This window comes from Spea bombifrons, chromosome 1, assembly GCF_027358695.1.
Source record: "Spea bombifrons isolate aSpeBom1 chromosome 1, aSpeBom1.2.pri, whole genome shotgun sequence".
NCBI lineage: Eukaryota > Metazoa > Chordata > Amphibia > Anura > Pelobatidae > Spea > Spea bombifrons.
The window spans coordinates 41,590,013-41,609,994 of record NC_071087.1 but is presented as its reverse complement, the minus strand read 5'-3'; the positions used below and the strand labels follow the sequence as shown (position 1 = coordinate 41,609,994).

At 35.1% G+C, this 19,982-nt stretch overlaps 1 protein-coding gene across 1 annotated transcript in view; it reads left to right on the top strand.

Moving 5' to 3' along the window:
* FAT4 (FAT atypical cadherin 4) overlaps nt 1-16,738 on the top strand; it is a 116,258-nt gene extending 99,520 nt beyond the window's left edge. Inside the window, exons 10-17 of the mRNA XM_053461405.1 lie at nt 502-606; nt 4,173-4,480; nt 7,450-7,535; nt 8,575-8,754; nt 8,993-9,117; nt 9,427-9,638; nt 12,747-13,008; nt 13,790-16,738. Coding sequence (XP_053317380.1) covers nt 502-606; nt 4,173-4,480; nt 7,450-7,535; nt 8,575-8,754; nt 8,993-9,117; nt 9,427-9,638; nt 12,747-13,008; nt 13,790-15,657 — 3,146 coding nt within the window. The 3' untranslated portion in view covers nt 15,658-16,738. The remainder of the gene's footprint in view (nt 1-501; nt 607-4,172; nt 4,481-7,449; nt 7,536-8,574; nt 8,755-8,992; nt 9,118-9,426; nt 9,639-12,746; nt 13,009-13,789) is intronic.
* Nucleotides 16,739-19,982: the final 3,244 nt, after the last annotated feature.

Here is a 19,982-nt window from a genome sequence, read left to right as displayed (position 1 = left end):
CACAGCAGTAACAAAATATAAGAACCTAAGTATTCTGAGACTGAGGTTTTGAATTGGTTCTTTCTGCAGAAATGTGGATAGAATTGGTCTCTTATAAATCAGAAGCAGATAATATAGTATAGGTCAGGCATGTCCAAACTTTTTTCGAAGAGTGCCAGATTTGATGAAGTGAACATGTGCGAGGGCCGACCATTTTGCCTGACATTCTTTGAACCATTAAAATTAAATGCAAATTAACTATTGTATGCAATGTTTATTGAAAACGGCATACTTTTAATTTTGTGACTTGGATGACAAATCTAAACAGGTGTTAAATCAGTCTGTCTTTAATATAAAAAAAAAACAGATCTATATTTGGGCAACTTATCTGGGGGGCCTTTTGCACATATGCAGTCTTAGAGCTCTTAAAAGAAGCAGAGACTAAATAATGGTACATTTAAATATTTTGTTGGTGAAACAAGGGACTATATAAGGATACTCATAGAATTTTGTCATTTGCAGGTAAACTCTGTGAATCTGCTATTAATTACTGTGAATGCAACCCATGCTTTAATGGGGGATCTTGCCAAAGTGGAGTGGATGGATATTACTGTCATTGCCCTTTCGGTAAGTTTAAAGATTCATCCATATTGCTTCTTGTCACATACATTTATGTCTAGTCATCAATCCTACATGTTCAACCCCTGTGTCCTCAGTTAGTAAAATGAGTATATATATATATATATATATATATATGTATGTATGTGTGTATATTTTTATTTATTAAGAATTAACGGATGTACTTTTCCATCTGAGAGAATAATAAAAGTGCAGTTGTATAAAACATACAGTAACCACAGTATATGTATGGTGGCTGGCTGTAGGTGAGATGGGGTCAAGGTATGGGTAGATCATAGGGTTTAATGTTTAAATAATCCCTTGTGTTTCTTGCGGCACTTATCAAATCTTAGTAAATTTGCCGGCAACCTACAAAAGTGCTAATTAAATTGGTAAAATAATGGCAGGTAAATCTAGATGTATTCAGTAAACTAGATGCCTACATAGTAACATATTGTAAATTTGATATATAAATAAAAGCAATTGGTAAAATTATTGTCAGTTAATCATGAGTAGAAAATACATCTAGTGGTTGACGTCACTGGGTCCTGGTAAAAAGTATGTAACGTTAGATTAGGTTATTATTAAGTATTTTGTTATTTTAGCATTTTACATTAACTAGATGACATGCATCAGTAGCCTCGCAATTTCCTGCCTATTTTGTAGAATTGATAAAGAAAACAAGCCACAGAGATTCACTAATTTTCACTACGTTCTTACATTATTAATCCCATTCAACATGTGTAATGCACCCATTATAAAAAGATTAAATTCTCTGGGGAGATAAAAAGCTTTTAAAAGCACATTTCCCATTTCATTAACTTTCACATTAGGTAGAACAACTGAATGCAATTAACAGACTGTATAAAAATCGCAACGGCGTGTGCGTGTGTATATTATAGTTTATGGGGGATATATTTGTTATATATATATATATATATATATATATATATATATATATACACATATATATATATGTGTGTGTGTGTCTGTGTGATTTACAGCAGACATAAATCAGCATGTTTAAAGTATGCAGTCTGAAGAATCGGGCCATTTTAAATTGCATAATCATTATTAATCTAATTAATAGTGTTTAATGGGAAACTCTCATCATTTTTATTACTAGTATCACATAAAAAAAATTACTTGTGCTATTTGTTTTTTTAAACAGTTCTATTTTTTTGCATGACATTTCTTTTTCCAGCTACGGCTACGCATTAGTCATTTGTATGTATTCTAGCTCTGTTATATATCTAGGTCATTTCTAAATTTATAATAAAAAAGATCAATAAAAAAAAAAGATGATGCTACAACATTAACAGCCGGTAACATTCCAAGTGGAATAAACTATGAAGTCACAATGTTTCTGTATTACCTTTTATCATATCTCATCTTTAATTGTTTGGAAGCACATTACTCCGTAAATGCCAATATCATCAAGTATTGGAAAGAAAACAGCTGAGAAGGTCAAAGAAAGATGCCTTTAAAATAATTAGAACTATGTCTTCATACGTTTTGGAAGTGTAACTACTTTAAATCACTTCTTTCCATTCCCTTTTAAGCCAGGAAGATATTTTTTTGGAAGGCAGTTACCTCATAAGTTAGTGTATGTTTTCCAGTTTTTGCACAAGAATATAACCTTATTTATCAACTCTATGATCAGCATTTCTTGGACGCATGAATAAAAAGGACAGTTAATTAGTTATCTTGGAGATGTTCTTAAGTTTATAAAGTAAACAAATCATTAACAAGGAAATATTGTATGTGAAAGACAGAACTAGCATAGTTGTGTGCAAAGAACGCTCCTAGAACACAGAAGGTTCGGTCCCAACACAATCTGTTCTCACAGTGCTAATGGTTCTAATGCCCTTTTTGTGTTTTACATTGGAGTTTCTGTAGTGTGTTCCCTGTTCTTTATATTATAGTAGTATTAATATATATATATATATATATATATGTTAAAAATATAAAAAATGTAATTATAAATATCAAACCTGAGTTTTAAGTATTAAGACTGTTAACTCATGGAAATAAATAACTCCCAAAGGCAGGGGCGTAACTAGAACCCTCAAGGCCCCGGCCTCTGTCTCCCTGCTCTGCTGCGGTGTGCATGGCTTCACTGCCGAGCGCCGGCATATGACGTCACACTGAGCGCCGGCACCCGAGACAGACGCCTCACGCTCCCACCACTGCGGCGGCAGGGAGCAGAGGAGACTGAAGGGCGCCAAGCTGTTGCTGAAAACGACCGCTTGCCACCCCTTGGACCCCCCTGACTGGCAGAACTCCAGGGCCCAGTCGCAGTCGCGACCCTGGTAATTCCGCCACTGCCCAAAGGTTTCAACAAGAAACGCATAGGGATCTGCCTGTGAGGTATAAAGGTAACCAGTACAAGAAAAAGAAATCCGCACAACACACACAAACACAATAGCAGGAGCTGTAAATTCCTCGTTTTGTTTTTGAAAATGTTATTTCCATACCTGGAAACTTTCCAGGGTAGCCTACCTGGAGCTCTCCTGGGGCAGTTGCTTTGTGAAGGGGTGGTGAAGGCCTATTTATTGGCAGGGATAGCTAGATGCAGTTCCCTAAACAGCCTACATAACTATTGATCTATTTAAACATGGCTGTGTAAACGTCTACACATTTTAATACCTAGTTGATTGAAATGTTTTAGTAGATTTTTTTATTAATTTATTTATTGCTGGTACATTATGGGCAGCAGTTAGATTTTTCTGCAACTGCACGTTTGCATTGGTGGCATTTATTAGGGAACATAGCGCAGCGTATTCCCATTGGAGATGAATGAGACCCTTCACATTTCCAGATGACACTGCTTTTTGCATTTTAACTAGATTATTTGATACAGTTCACTAAAACGTATAAGAACAGGATTAAAGGTTTACCAGGACTTTGTAAAAAGGTAAGCCAACTTCCCCGACTTTTATGCATCGTTAATTTCTTTTCTTTTCATGGAAAATATGCAAAAGAAGAAATCAGGCACAAGTTAAAATGAAAAATGAATCTGCTGCAATTTTCTGGCTTGAAGTGGTTCCATTGCTTTCCATGTGAAAGTAAGCTTAAGAAACCAGAAGGAATGAGAGACACCGTATGATTAATGAAGTGTAGGAAGCGGCATTCGACTTGCTTGCAAGGGAAGAAAAACATTATCACATAGCCGGCTAGTGAAACCATCTCTTATACAAAGAACTTTACCTGACTTTTGAATCCACAGTACTAACTTTGTTTTAGCCTCACCATGGTCAGCTAATGAAGTTACCGGTAGAGGTTAAAGAAAATACAGGAGGGTTGAAATAAAACACAGCTGGAAATCATTTTATAAAATGAACTCTTTCGTCATGTTAACAATATACCATAGCGTAATCTTCCTAAATTTTCACACAGAGAATGGATTCAGCTATGCTTCAACGGTAGAAATTATGTTATTCTAGCAAATTACTGTACTGCCAAGACCTACAGGGAAATTGATTATAATTGTCTGATTGTTGTGAGAAAGTATATAACGAGAACACTACTATAAAACCAAGAAGTCTCATTTTTGATTGTTTATTCTTTTGTAGGGGTCTTTGGAAAACACTGTGAATTAAATAGCTATGGGTTTGAAGAGCTGTCCTACATGGAATTCCCAAGTTTGGATCCAAACAATAACTATATCTACATAAAGTTTTCTACCATCAAAAACAATGCCTTGCTTCTTTATAATTACGACAACCAGACTGGTGATACTGCAGAGTTCCTGGCCCTGGAAATAGTAGATGAGAGGATGCGATTTTCCTATAATCTCGGTGGTGGAACCTACAAGCTTACAACAATGAAGAAGGTGTCTGATGGACAGTTCCACACAGTGATTGCACGCAGAGCTGGGATGGTATGAAATATTATTCATTTTTTAAGTACCATTAACATAGGTGTGTGGGTGAGATAAAGGAGCTCTTACGATGTTACATTCTAGTCAGTGTTTGAGGAGGAAGTTGAAGAGTAGGAAAGGACTACTTGAACGGGGATGAGCTGATAGACTAAAGGGGGCAGAACCTGGGTGTGTAGTCATTGTGGCCAAAAATCGCTCCCTTGCCTCAAAATTAAATATATCTGTGTGGAAGCAGCGCTCCATGTGGAATTTCAGGATTTAAAGTTTTTTTTGTAGGAAACAGTATATTCTGTTAATGGTTTAATGACGGGAATGCACACTTATTCAATTAATGATACATTTTAACTGCTTATATTACAACATGACTCTTACCAAAATCACTTGACTGTCATTTAAATATTTCAGCTATTTATTTGAAAAGCATATACCTTTTTATAATAAGCGTTACAACAGATACATATGGAATGCATTGAAAACTCACCTTATAAAGAGAAATGGAACGGTGAAGAGTATTAGTGATTAATAACATTTGGATCTTAAAGTTTCCATGATTACAAAATTATTTAAACATTTGTTACAGTTAACTTAGTTAGTTGTGATAAAACTGTTTGTATAACCTCTATTTGCAATGTTAACGTAGCGCAGCTTTCCATTGCATGGGGCCTGCTTAGTGAAATACTCTTTGCTTGGTGAAGATCCTGTATAGGAAACCACAGATCATATTTCCTGTTAAACAACACATATTGTCCTTAAAATAGAATATATATATATATATATTTAAAATAAAATAAACAGCTTACCAATGTTTTATATTAAAATAGACCAGACTGCTTTAGACCATTTCATATGTATCTCAGTATTACTGACTAAAATAACATATGAATGGTGATGGTGTCCACAACTCATATTTGAGTGTTGAATATTGTAAGAAAGAATGGTCATCCTTCTAACAGTTATTTATTTTCCCTAAACTATGCATATTTCCTGTACTTTAATCCAAAAAAGTTTCCATATAATACCTCACCCTGTTCTTTAATCTTTATGATGCAAGCCCCAAGAAAATAAAGTGTTTTCTGATAAATTCTAAGAAGTAGATCATCACTCCCCATTTTACTAGGCCATATGCTAAACCATCTGTACCGTGTTTATGTCTTTATGAAGAGCCTGAGATCTCGACCCAATAATTTGAAGAGTGACTTATGAAGTGGCATTTTATGCAAGCTAGATTTCCATATATATATTTACTCACAAAGTCCATTACACACCATTCCAAATGTTCCAAGCCTGGTGCTAGTAACCAGCAGTTTCCATACAAAACACTCTCAAAGGATGCTGACCATCCTTTGAGAGTGTTATATATATATATATATATATAGTACTGTGCAAATGCTTTAGGTAAGTGTTAAAAAATGCAAAGTGAAGAAAAATCTAAATCAAATCTATATCTGGTGAGATCACCCTTTGCCTTCAAAATGGCATAATTTCTTCTAGGTACACTTGCACACAGTTTTTTAAGGAACTCAGTAGGTGGGCTGTTCCAAACATCTTGGGAGAACTTACCACCGTTCTTCTGTGGATTTATGCCGCCTCAGTTGCTCCTGTCTCTTCAGACTCGGCCCAGACTGACTCGATGTTGAGATCAGGGGTCTATGGAGGCCAAACCATCACTACCAGGACTCCTTGTTCTTCTTTACACTAAAGATAGTTCTTAATGACTTTGGCTATATGTTTGGGGTCGTTTAGAGGCCAATCAGATGCTCCCTGATGCTGTGCTTGGTCTTGCCATAGTGTACGACTTTTAACTGTCTTCGGCAACCTCACCCTGTATGTAACCAGGTTATTGTGAGGTTTTTTTTTCCTTCAAAGATTTCAGTTTGTTTTGCAATTGAATCGTTCACGTTATAGATCACATTAAAGGTGTAAAAAGTTCTGACATGATTTATCTTTGTCTCATTCTTTAAAATCACAAGAACCTGGCATTTTAACAGGGGTGTGTAGACTTTTTATATCCACTGTATATATGTTTTTTTATCTTAAATACATTGTTGATACTTGGTAATAAGGGGCATGTTGACCTGATTTTTACTACCCAGCTTATAATCATTAATTATAATCATTTTAATATTTCCCATGTTACCAAAAAAATGTATGACTATTTTTTATGTGGCAGGTTATTTGTTTTAGAATTAAAAACATGAATTCCATATGCAAAAAAAAAGTATAATATAAGTCCACCCTCAACCCACAGGATTTCATATCTATCATTTCCTAAAGTGCACTGGGAGCTTGTGGGAAGCTGGTAAAGGCATTATGTTGTCATTTGTGACATATTGCAGAATAGACAAGAAGAGACTTAAATGAAAGAGGAAACTGAAGAGTAGTCTAGGAACAAGAATATTGAAAAGGAAAAGAAGCACTCTCATGCAAATACAATACTGTAGAAGTCCATGTTTACATATAAGGCATTATCTAGATTAGGTGAACTTTGCAAAATAGATTGTGAACAAAACATTTGTGTAATTAATAAGTTACAGAGTAGATTTATTTGTCTTAACAATTATAATAAAATAATCAGTTTTGCATATTTTGGTCTGGCGTGGGTATTAAATATTCTATAAATACTGTACATATTCATTCCCCCAATGATTAGGTGCCTACCTTAACCAGAAACTGGGACCGTTTGCTAAAAAACAGGTTAGGAGGTATGCATTTGTAGACCAACAGATATGTGGTTCATGTCAAAGCTCAATGTTATAGTGATTTTATATTATGTTAATATGACATTGCGATTGTATTGGAGGGGAATTGTTGTGGCGTTTATAGTTTTTTCTAGTTTTGTATGCCACATATAAGTTAGTAATCTGAATTTACTGAATTGGCCTTTTAATTTATCCTAATTCATCCTCCCCAAATGTAAGTGGGGAGCTTTTGCAGATTTGTTTAAATGTATCTTTGTCCTTTTGCTTTAGGCGGCATCTTTGACGGTGGACACGTGTTCAGAAGACCAGGAGCCTGGGTACTGCACTGTCAGCACCTCTGCTGTTTCTACTGACTGGTAACTATTAAAACTTATTTTAAAATGATTATAGATAAAAACGTTACATTGTAGCTGTTATCTGCTATCAAGTGTCATTTTGCAACAGTTACTGAAAAATCAAACCTAAAATGTGAAATTTAATCAATACACAAAATTTACATTTTAATTGTCAAGTTGTATTTACTAAAATTCCACAGGTGTAGGGTAGACTGTGGGCTCCTTTTGATTTAAATGTTCACAAGTGATCCATCCTCATTAGCATACAGGGGAACTCTCTGGGTTTGACCAAGAGTCTCCAGGTGAATCTCTGCTTTTCCTAGCCTCCTGGATACTTCTCTCTTTCCCCATGCAGGGGGAGCAGTGTTTAGACACGCCCACTCCCCACCCACCATCCATGCTACTGAATACTGTTTGGGGCTAGCCCTGCCTACTTGGCCTGTAAGCCTTGCCCCTCACAAAGCCACACCCCCAGAAGAGGGGAGAGTTCAGAGTAGCCTGCCCCTGGAATTTCTAGGTATGCCCAATAGAAGTACAAAAAAAATCCTCTAAGCAGGAAATATTGTTTTGTAAAAGTATACATAAGGCAACCCAAAATCTGTTCATTAATAATTTTGCTAATCTAAAAATTAAACTGTATATTTGAAATATTTATTTAATTGCTATATCCACTTTTTTATGATAAGGAAATGAGTTTTGTTTTGTTAACTTTGTATTTAATAGGCAGTTCCTATGTCAACCAAATATATTAAAGGGACTTTCTACAGACGACATATTTGGCACAATGAATAAATGTTTTATTTTTGAGATTTGTAGCTGATCTGAAATCGTTTTCATCTTTTTGGAGCTTTTCCACCACAGTATGAATATTGAATTATCTAAAAGAAGAAAATGAAGAACAGTTTTAGATTAACAGATACACAAATAATAATGAGGCATGTGGTATAAGCATATCGTTCCCCTTTTCCGTCGAGAAAAAAGAAAGGTGATTTATACCGTGATCATAATCGTTTGAAAAAAATATAATTTATTTTGCAATGATTCTTCTTTCTTGGAACAGGACGCTGGATGTGCAGCCAAACCGAATAACAGTAGGAGGTATCAGATCTCTGGAACCTATACTACAAAGGAAAGGACAAGTAGAAAGCCATGACTTTGTAGGTTGTATAATGGAATTTGCAGTGAACGGGCGTCCTCTAGAACCCAGCCAAGCATTGACAGCACAAGGAATTTTAGACCGGTATGTTTTTGGAACTGAAGAATATAACATAATTTAGCAACTGGTTATTGTTTAATGTGTCATTGCAGGCTGCAGTGGAACAATATCATACAGATGTTCATCATACAATACAGACCGCATTACTCATATTCAATAAGAACCCCAATACATTCTAGAATATCATCAAATGCTCATTGTACAATCTACGTACATTCTAAGGAGCTCACATTAATTGGTGTTTTTTTCCCTATTTTTTAAGGTGTCCCAGATCAGAAGGATCCTGTACAACCACCACTTGCCAAAATGGAGGAACCTGTGTGGATAATTGGTTCTGGCAGCAGTGTAACTGTAAAGATGGCTTTACCGGGAAGCACTGTGAAAAATGTATGTTAACTTTTAAAATGCTATTTAATGAGTATGCTTTCCAAAGGAAAATGGCCAGCATAGACACAATATCAAGTAATGTAAAGTATAAAAGTACCCCAAAAATCATGTCACACAACACACCCACCAAATACCCTTATTTTATACAATTTGAAGAACGCATATGCACAGTTGCACCAGGACTATCGGACACAAATCCTGCAATTAGGCCTTGAACAAATTAGGACTATCGGTCGTTAACTGCCAAGTTACACCAAGTTCACGTTCTTTCAAATTTTGTTAATGCACATATGTTTCCTTCATTTTCAGACATTAGCCCAGACACGGCCTTGTCTCTCGATGGCAAAGATTATCTTGAATATTCTGTGAGTCAGACCAAGAAACGGGAATATCTGATGAGGCCTCGCAGCTTGGATTCAGAGTCAATTTATGCCAATCATTTGGAAATAAAATTTAGGACAAGAAGCGAGAATGGCATACTTCTCCAAATCCATGAAATCAGCAATTATACTATTGTGAAGGTAAATAACCTTGTGCTTCTTATGTTTCAATCAGTATAACTTTTTTTGGAGATATTTGGTTTAAAGGTAGTAGCCTATTTTACCTTATAGAAGCTACAGGTGGAAAAGTGGTTGAGGCAGAAAACGTAATGGGATGATTAATTATCCAAATCTTGTGAACAGAAAGTTAAGATGGCTGCTCCCATTGTATAAGAATGCGTTTTTTTTTTTTATTCATTCATACTTTTTTCTTTTAATCACTAAACAACAAATGTAATATCTGGGGAAATGATACGTTTTGGTGGATCCAGTTTTAAAAAGAATGTTTAAATTCCTATATTAAAAACATAGTATACCGTATCCAATCCCAACATAGCAGTTTTACCTTTTTTTGTTTTTTTGAAGATGACAAACTCTCCAGATCAGTATTTAAGCAACATTTCCAAGTCTACCCTGTAAAAGAAAAAAAATGATTCTTTCTGCAGTTACCTTTCCCAAAAGAATCTGATAAAGCTTATTCCCTGGCTCAGCCTCAGTCAGCCTTGTCAAAAAATACTAAATGAGAAGTACAGTAATATTGGCAAGCCATTTTACTGGATAGATCACTAGCCAAAAGGTCCAGGCTTCCTTGATTTCTGGGATGCTTCCCAATATTTATGTGTAAATATATGTGTCCATTGTATATTAATACAACCGTTTTCGTGCATCTGTAAAGTCAGAAATGTATTCTCAGAATTTCCATGATATCATCTAATAGGTGAATTGTTTATTGATTTGAAGGATTTTCTGATTGAGTGAGATAAATACAATTATAGTTTTGCCAGATTGTATACGTTTTGAATTTACATTGGGGTTAATTCAGTAATGCTGCTCTCTTTCATTCTTGGTAGTTGGCAATACGTATTTTATTATTTGTGAGCCAGTCAGAAACATGGCGTTGGCTAATAGGATATACTGTATACATACTTTACACTGTGAATTATTATTTAGTAAAAATATGTGGAATTAAAATAAATATAATGATTCAAATAGTATAAAATGAACAGAAGCTGTGTGTAACCCAGCTACTTTGCTGTGTCACAAATCACTTTTTACCTTAAAAGTACACTACAGCCATTATATGTGCTTTAATCCACATAATACCACCCCATGTAAATATATAATACAGAAAATAAAACGTCATAATGTCGCTATTAGCCTAGTAGATTGGTTTTAACCAAATGAATGGAGAGAGGTAGCCCTTTCTTAAGACCGCTTAAACATCTGCCATATGGAAAATGTATCCTTCTGCATAACACTGGCCTCGATGCCACCCAACATAGTGGGTCTTCCATCCACCAGCAGAGGGACCAAGTTCCCAATATTCACAATACCTCTAAGGACCACCTCGTATGAAATGCCTCAGAGGAGCTGGTAATTGTGACAGCCCCACCTAAAACTCCATCAACTGGGTGACCTATACCCATAAATGCCAAAAAACAGAGAGTGGGAGAGAAGTCGGTTGTGCTCAGAGGAAAAAGTGGTTGAGTATGGACTTACCTTCACTCTATAAATATACTTCCTCTCCCAAATTTACCAAATATTTACACATATAACATATGCACCACATTTTATGGCGTTATTTCGTGCCTTTTCATTCACAGACCTAATTTTTACAAATATATCTTTTTATTTCTCTATAATGACAATAAAGAAAGTAAGTCACCAGAATCAGGAATCTGCACACACTCCCACAGGAACTCAGGTGCTTAGCTGTGCCAGGAAGGGCCAGAAATAAAGAAAGTAAAACATTGTTACATGCAAAAAAAAAAACCTTTATCTACGCGTATGTTTGCATGTGAATGAAACAAAAAACGTCAGCAAATCTTTTTTTTTCTAACAAAAGTAAATCTTCTGTTTCATATGGAAAAAATAGAGGATGGATCACATATCACACTTATTAAGCAAACAGCAATTTCTCTTTAGTCTCATAAATCTCCACAGTTCTTTACAGTTACAAGTTTCATTGGTGAAATATGTATTTATTTTAGAGCTGAAAATTGGTGTTTTGGGTTTTGAATGAAATGTTTTAAGTCCTTATCCCAAATTTTGGAAATTTGCTGTGTTTTACTTTGAATCGGTGTGCCAACCCAAATCACGCACTTCGTCTCACTCTGTTTGGAACTAGAAAACAGAACACAGATGAAATATTGTATTGCACACAGGGGTATTATATGCCAGACAGATGTTGTCTAATCCTCTATTTAACACTTATTAGAAAATTCATTCATTATGTTATTGAATATCCACAATGGTTTCTTTGGGTTTTTTTTTTTTTTTTATTATTATTTTTTTAGGCGTCTTATTTGGTTTAATAAGACTTTTTTTTCTTTTTAATTCAGATTTTTGAATTTTCTATATTGGGCCAATATACCAGTCTAACCGGGCAAACACAATCATTGGTTGATTTTCAAATGCTGTGATATTTGTATAACATTTACAACACTTCCTGATATTTCAAATGAAAAAAGGGAGAGTTTTGTTTTAGGGATGAGTTTAGAGATGTTGCAAGAGGTTTCTTTTATTTAGACAATTTAACATTTACTGATGTTTGTGTAGACATTATTCCCAATTTTAGGGCTCTAAAATAGCCTTACTTGAGGTAGTAATCATCAATAAATATTTAATTAAATTAGAATATAAATGCTGGAATCTTTAGAAAGTGCTTCCATTGCAACATTTATAAGCAAAGCAACTTTACTCCTAACTGAATATGAAGGCTAACTTGGTAAGTAAAGGAAACGGAATATTGACCAAGTAACAGCCTTTTATACATTGGTGAAACTGGAGCACACATCTGGCAAAGCGATTTCCCCATACTTATAACTTAACAGCCCCTTCTCCCTGTCTTTGCGGGCTGTGCTAATTAATTATTCCCACTGAGACTCACCCGATGACTTTGAGCGGTGATGAAAATGTTCTTTATTTTCTTTTTGGCAAGTTATTTTTCTGCTATTTCAAAGCTTTTCCTTAAAAGGGTATTTTATAGAAAGGGGCGATATCAGTGTCAGCATGATCATAGATTAAAGGTTTATGTTTGACAGTTTGTATCACAAGGGTGTAATGTCTGTAATGACTTTGTTGTTGCAGTTTAAAAATGGAAAAATACACTATGTATCCGATGCCGGTGTAGCAGGAAAAGTGGAAAGAAACATTCCAGATGCCTATGTAGCTGATGGCCGTTGGCATACTCTCCTTATGGAGAAGAACGGTTCCATAACTGCCTTGACTATAGACAAAGCACACAGCAAAGATATTCATCATGCAACACAAGATTTTGGAGGCCTTAATGTTCTTAAATTGCAACTCGGAGGAAATCTACCTGGACAGGCATCTCAGAGTACATATAATGGTAAATATTCAGATTTGTTACATGCATTATTGTTTATTTAGTTTATGAAGGAGCACATATCGCTGTACAATAGGTGGACACAACAAGGACATTTCACAATTAGAGACAAAAAAAGAGTTTTTTTGCTTACAGGTTTACTATATAAATACAGTTCTATTAAATATTAAACTCAAAATGTTATCATGCATTATAATTGAACATTATTTAAAGAAGATTTGAATGCCATACTTTACTATTAAGGTGACTATTTCAAATAATTTGCATGCTAGAACACTACACGAATTATCTAGCTAGAATAAGTTGAGTGGTCAAAATGCTAGTCTTCTTCAGAAATCCTTTTCCAAGCTGCACTTCTGCACTTGTACACAGGGTCTAATTGGTACGTTGCACTAGTATTTGGGTATGGCTTTCCTGGATATCACTTTTAGTTTCCATTTGCGGAAAATGCCTTAACTTAATTGCATGTCTTGATTTAGGTTACCAAGAAACCTTGCCATATATTTTGAGAGGGATTATCTTATTTCTTGGTCACTCGGCATAATTGAGACATCAAGAAAGAAACGCTCACTAGAAACTTTACTCATCGTATCAGTTTTGCTCTTTGCTAAACTATTTGTTTCGTTTAAAAGGAGAAGAAAAAATAAAGAAAGTTATTTGTATCAAACAATACAACTATGAAATGTAATTGCTTAAAAATAGTTATCTTTGATTTTAGGCCATTGGATATATGCTGACATATTCTTAATGCAGTTACCAATTTTTTTATTGTTTTATTCCATAGGTTTTGATGGCTGCATTGCCTATATCAAGTACAACAGAGAAATGTTGCCATTCAGCGGAAAACATAATATGGTTATCATTTCCAAGACGGATTCATCTACTAAAATTGGATGCAGAGGTCCTAATATTTGTGCCAGTAATCCATGTTGGGGAGATTTAATGTGCATAAATCAATGGCATGCATATACATGTGTTCCTCCTGGAGATTGTTCCTCAAGCCCTTGCCAAAATGGTGGCAGCTGTGAACCCAATTCTCAGTCTGGATTTACCTGCATCTGTCCTGAGTCATACACAGGAGAGCTTTGTGAAACTGTTGTAGCTTGCTTGGGTGTTGTCTGCCCTCAAGGTAACACATGCAAGAGTGGATTACATGGTGGACACATATGTGTTTTGAATACACATGTAGAGGATCTTTCTCTCCCCCTTTGGGCTGTTCCAGCTATTGTAGGCAGCTGCGCTACAATTCTAGCCTTGTTGGTTCTTAGCTTGATCCTGTGTAACCAATGCAGAGGAAGAAAGGCAAAAGTGCCAAAAGAGGAAAAGAAACCAAAAGAAAAGAAGAAAAAGGGAAGTGAGAATGTGGCCTTTGATGATCCTGACAATATCCCACCATATGGTGATGACATGACTATTAGAAAACAACCAGAAGGAAACCCTAAACCTGATATAATTGAAAGAGAAAATCCTTATTTGATTTATGATGAGACTGATATACCCCATAACTCTGAAATAATACCTAGTGCTCCCATGGCACTCCCTGAAACTGAGATAGAACATTATGATATTGATAATGCCAGCAGTATTGCGCCTTCAGATGCAGATATAATCCAGCACTACAAGCAATTCCGAAGCCACACACCAAAATTCTCCATTCAGAGACACAGCCCTCTCGGTTTTGCAAGGCAATCTCCACTGCCTCTGGGCGCTAGTAGTTTAACATATCAGAGTTCATATAGCCAGGGGCTTAGAACAGCTACTTTGGGTCATGCAGGCTGTGCTCCAACGAATCCACTGTCCCGTCACAGTCCAGCGCCCTTTTCTAAATCATCAACTTTTTACAGAAGCAGTCCAGCACGTGAGCTGCATCTATCAAGAAGAGAAGGCAGTCCTTTAGATATGCAGATGCATAATGATGGTATCTTTAACTATGCCACTCGTTTAGGAAGAAGAAGCAAAAGTCCCCAGACTATGGCAGGCCATGGTTCTAGACCAGGAAGCCGCCTTAAGCAACCTATAGGACAAATTCCTATGGAGAGTGGACCACCGGTTGGTCTTTCAATAGAAGAGGTTGAAAGACTTAATACCCCTAGACCTAGAAATCCAAGTATCTGTAGTGCAGACCATGGGAGATCTTCTTCTGAAGAAGACTGTCAAAGACCACTTTCAAGAGTAAGGAATCCAGCTGATGGAATCCCAGCCCCAGAATCATCATCCGATAGTGATTCCCATGAGTCATTTACATGCTCAGAGATGGAATACGACAGAGACAAGCCTGTGGTGTATTCGTCAAGGATGCCAAAATTAACTCAAGTTAATGAATCTGATGCTGATGATGAAGACAATTATGGTGCTAGACTAAAGCCTAGGAGATACCCTGGCCGCAGAGCTGAAGGAGGGCCTGCAAATGTCCAGACATCAACAGCCACTCTAACAGCTGAAAATACGTTACCCATGAAGCTTAGCCAGCAAGCTGGTAATTTTAACTGGGACAATCTATTGAACTGGGGTCCAGGTTTTGGGCATTATGTAGATGTTTTTAAAGATTTGGCATCACTTCCAGAAAAGGTATCGGCAAATGTAAATGAGGAAAACCGGGGGAGTACATCTAAGCCGGTTTCCAAAGATGGGGAAACAGAACAATATGTTTAGGCATAGTTGGACTGTCACAATGCAGAATCCTATGACACTCAAACATTGTATGTTTGTTTACACCCAAATGTCTCCATTTAAAGAACAGGCCAGTGAAAGTTCCTAATTTGTGGAGGCACATTTAAATAATAACCATATTGCTGCTGGGAAGGACAAAAATGAAAATAAGCAATTTTGTTCATTATTCATTCTCCTGCATGCATTACCCAATATTGACTTACAGTGTGCAACATTTCAATTTCTTGTACTACTTTATTTGAAGTATTTTGTTTGTTTGATGGTATATTTGGCAATTGCATTGAGAAGCCAGATGTCGCACAATGATTTTGTATCATTGCTTTACAATTATGGGGGTGTTTATAAACCATTGTGGCTCCTCTGGGATGAGGACCTGATACTCAGAAGAAATGAAAGCTGAATGCAGTCTTCACAAGAACTTCTACTGTATCTAGAACCTCCAGTTTATTTTATATGAAGTGTCTGCACAAGGGGGCATAGCATTAAGTGTTGCTGCCAAGGGTGCATTACGTGTTAATGAGAAAGAGACTGTAACAGGCTCACAGTCTTCTTTACAATTTTATGAAATTATTAATGCACCCCAACTTTTTTTGTTAAAAAAATAAGCTGTATTTCAAGAATGCCTATGCTACTTGGACAGAGAAGATTTATTTTTATAAGAACAACAATTCCAAATATCACAGAGACACTAACACAATGAATTGGAGTCTAGAAGTCTAGAAGCAAAAATGGACAATAATAATAATAATAACAATGATAATAATAAAGATCCTAGATTTTGCCGAAAACCCTTACTTAAATTCGAGAGTGAAATCACTAGTGATTCTTTGTACTGTGGATTTTTTTTTATAATTGCCTTTTATCTCAGCTATGTTTTTGATATTGATATTTTCCTATGCTGTATAGTTTTCTTACTTTCAGGGAACGCAAGAAAATGCTTTTCTTAAACAAATCTGTTACTTGTGTAACATACATATTTTAAAAATTTTGATACAATTGTAACATACCAGTATGCTTTCTGCCCTGTAAATGTCAATAATAAAATTAAAATATTTATTTAAAATGTCGCCTCTGTGAAACATAAATTATTTAAACATTTCTGTTCCATGTAAATGGATTTATTATATTAACAAGCAAATGTTTTAAACTGGATTTCTCACATCATATCAGAGGATACAAGTGATGCTTAAAATTGTTTTTATTGTATTTATTTTCTGCTTCATCATTTACAAGAGAAATCTTTTATTTACAAGACTATCATTAATTATTTACTTAAGCTGTAGAGAATCAGCATATTGCTACCATTAAATATTTTCTATTCCATTCTATTTATGAGCCAATAACAATAGCAATATTTGTGACTATAGAGAAAATTAAAAAAAAAAAAAACAGAAAAATATAGTACATGCTCACCATTTACCATATAAGGTAATGAATTGTGCACATAACTATGTCAATTACAGTTAGCAAATGTGTTGTTCCAAGGAGAATTTTGTATGTGGAGTCAAGAAGGAAATTTTACCCTTTGCATTAAAACTGAAAATGTTTTTCTTGATCATTGAAAATAGGTATTGTGGATGATGGAGGTTTGATGTTTCCTCCTAAAATTAAGTAACTGAGGCAGGTTTGTACGTAATACCTGGCTCTTTTTAACTTGACCTATGTACCCTTCAAATCATAATCTGGCGTTGGTCATCATTATTGAGTTTTCGTGTCCCACAAAAATGGTGATTTAACATGATAGTTTTAATCAAGACGATTCCTTTCAAAGTCCATACAGGCCTATGTCTCTTTCGGAATATGTATTATAGCAATACAGGGTTTTGTTGTTTTCTAAGATTTCCTTTCCATTTTAGGCCATTTTAGTCAAATTATACCTCTACCAGACACTCATTTTTTGTGTGCAAGAATATGAAGATTAGGTCTTTTTTTCCCATTTGTAAGATCATAACACACATTTAGAAGGCGTCTGGGTGAATGCAAATAGGTTTCCTTTAGAAAGAAAAAGAAAATACTTTTTTAGAGTGATTTCAGTTTTATTCTGCATTGTAACCAGACTTTAAACCATTAAAACGACTTGACTTCCTATATAGAATTTAAGAAAATACTCATAAATCTTTCTTTTACCTTCTTAACTCACCAGAACATTTTAAGAAAAGTGTAAATGATTATTCCATTGTCAGTTATGTATTTCCTACATCTGTCATAATAGATTATTTTTGCTTCATGGAATTTCTGTTCGTGTTACTGAACTATTTTCCTTTTGCTGGTATTGTCTGTACCTTAACACAATCTGGTTTTCAGTTGCTAAACATACCTGAATCTCATGAGCCTGCCAACCCGCACATTAGCCACTAAAATATGGTCTCGGTGTTTATTACTTAACATAGTTATACCGGAGTAGTCTGTAGAGACTAGCAGAGTCTGGTAACGTATTGAAAAAATAAAAATTATGTTCTTTGAATGGATTAAAATTCTCTAGTTATTAAATCTACTTATAGCCTTGCCTTTTCTGTAAATTTACAAATAACACAACGCTAAAAAAATCGACATTTTAATTAGTTTAATAAATTACACATATGTTAGTAAGCAGATCAAAAAGTATACCTATACATTGTTGGTTTGAATTACTGAAATCATGATGTTATTAAAAATATATATTTCCTGTCCCTAAAGCCAATTATATCCCTCTATATTATTTTTTGATAAAAAGTCTTATTAAATTTTTTAGCACAATGTCGGTGGATAGTGAATTCCATATCGTTATTGTTCTTATGGTAAAGAACCTTTTTTACTACTTTAAGTGAAATTTCCTTTAAAAGCATAGTGCTTTTTAATGAACAGGTCATCAAAAAGTGTTTGTTGTTGTCCCCGTATGTATTTGTATAATAATATCATCTTTTATCTAATACACCTTTTTTTAGAGTTCCTCATTTTCATTGGCAATGGAGTGTTTTTTTTTTTGCGTTGAAAATTGACTGCCTCCATGTTGTACTTATTTCACTCTCAAGGCATATTTCCCTTCTTCTTCTTTTTTGTTAAAGTAAGTTTTTAAAAACATTTTTTTAATGGAAAGGTAGTCAGCCTTAAAATATCATCTAAATGGCATGAAGTGTAGGGAACGCTGCAACCCACTTGACAAAGAGAAGCTGTCACGGATTGAAAACAGTAACTGTGACTTGTGTCAAAGGGGACACATTTTTTATGTCTCCACAGCTAACAAAGGAATAGGCTTTTTACATAGGAGAAGCAGTGAAGTGGACAACTAGACACATTGGAAGATGCAGATGAATAGAGGCAATTTAGTAGAGACACGATGGGAAAAGCTATGCTTCGAAAGATTTGCAGAAGAGATCTAGTCACTATTTTGATGGAACCGAGTTTAGAGTTATTTTCTTTTTTTGTGCAATTATGTAGGATTATATAGGAATTCAATTTCAAATATTGCAAGCGCCGGCAATTTTCTTGTCTTTTGAGCACTTTTCATAGCATCTCATTCTAATTCCAAACTTTCACATATCTTAAGTCTATTTGGTGCATGTAAAGATCCAAAGGAATAAATTGGCCTTTTTTAAGATAGATTTTCACACTCCAGTACTCCAGCAGCCAGGAAAGCGAATGATCAATGGACCCCCTTGACATCCCTGCATTGGAACACTTTGCTTTGTCTGAAAGATAGTATCAGAAAGAAATAATTAATAACTAGCAACTTATACATATAAACAAACTATATTTTCTTCAGATAGGTGTCTGAACACATTTTTGTGCTAGGTAAAACAAAAGAAAAATATCAATGTTGATATTAGATAATTTATGAAGTACTAACCTGCTTCATTTGGGTATAAGTTAACACGTGTGCATACAAATATTATACTTTCTATATAAAACGTTAACTCAGGAAAAGAAAGGTACAAATTCAGATTGATAATATCTACTTAATATCTAATTCTAGCCAAAGATTTAGTTAGTGGACAAGGTCTGATTTAAGTATAGATAAAAGTGAAATCTAGTCAACAGTACAATGGAACCCAGTTAACAATGGCATAACCTTTAGACAGATATTGTGGAATCAGTGGGAATAGTGATCCATGAGCTTTGGAGTGACCTGGCAAAACCATAAGTAGATTTAACCTGTCGCCATTGACAGGAACAGTTACAGAGGATTGGAAGATGATAATTTTGATACCACTTCACAAAAAAAGTAGCAGGGAATACTTAGTCAATTGTAGGCCTTAGTCTTATGTCAATGGTAAAGTGGGAGGAGGAAGAAGGTTGTTAAGTCTTGTTATTAGTGGGGTACCTTAATG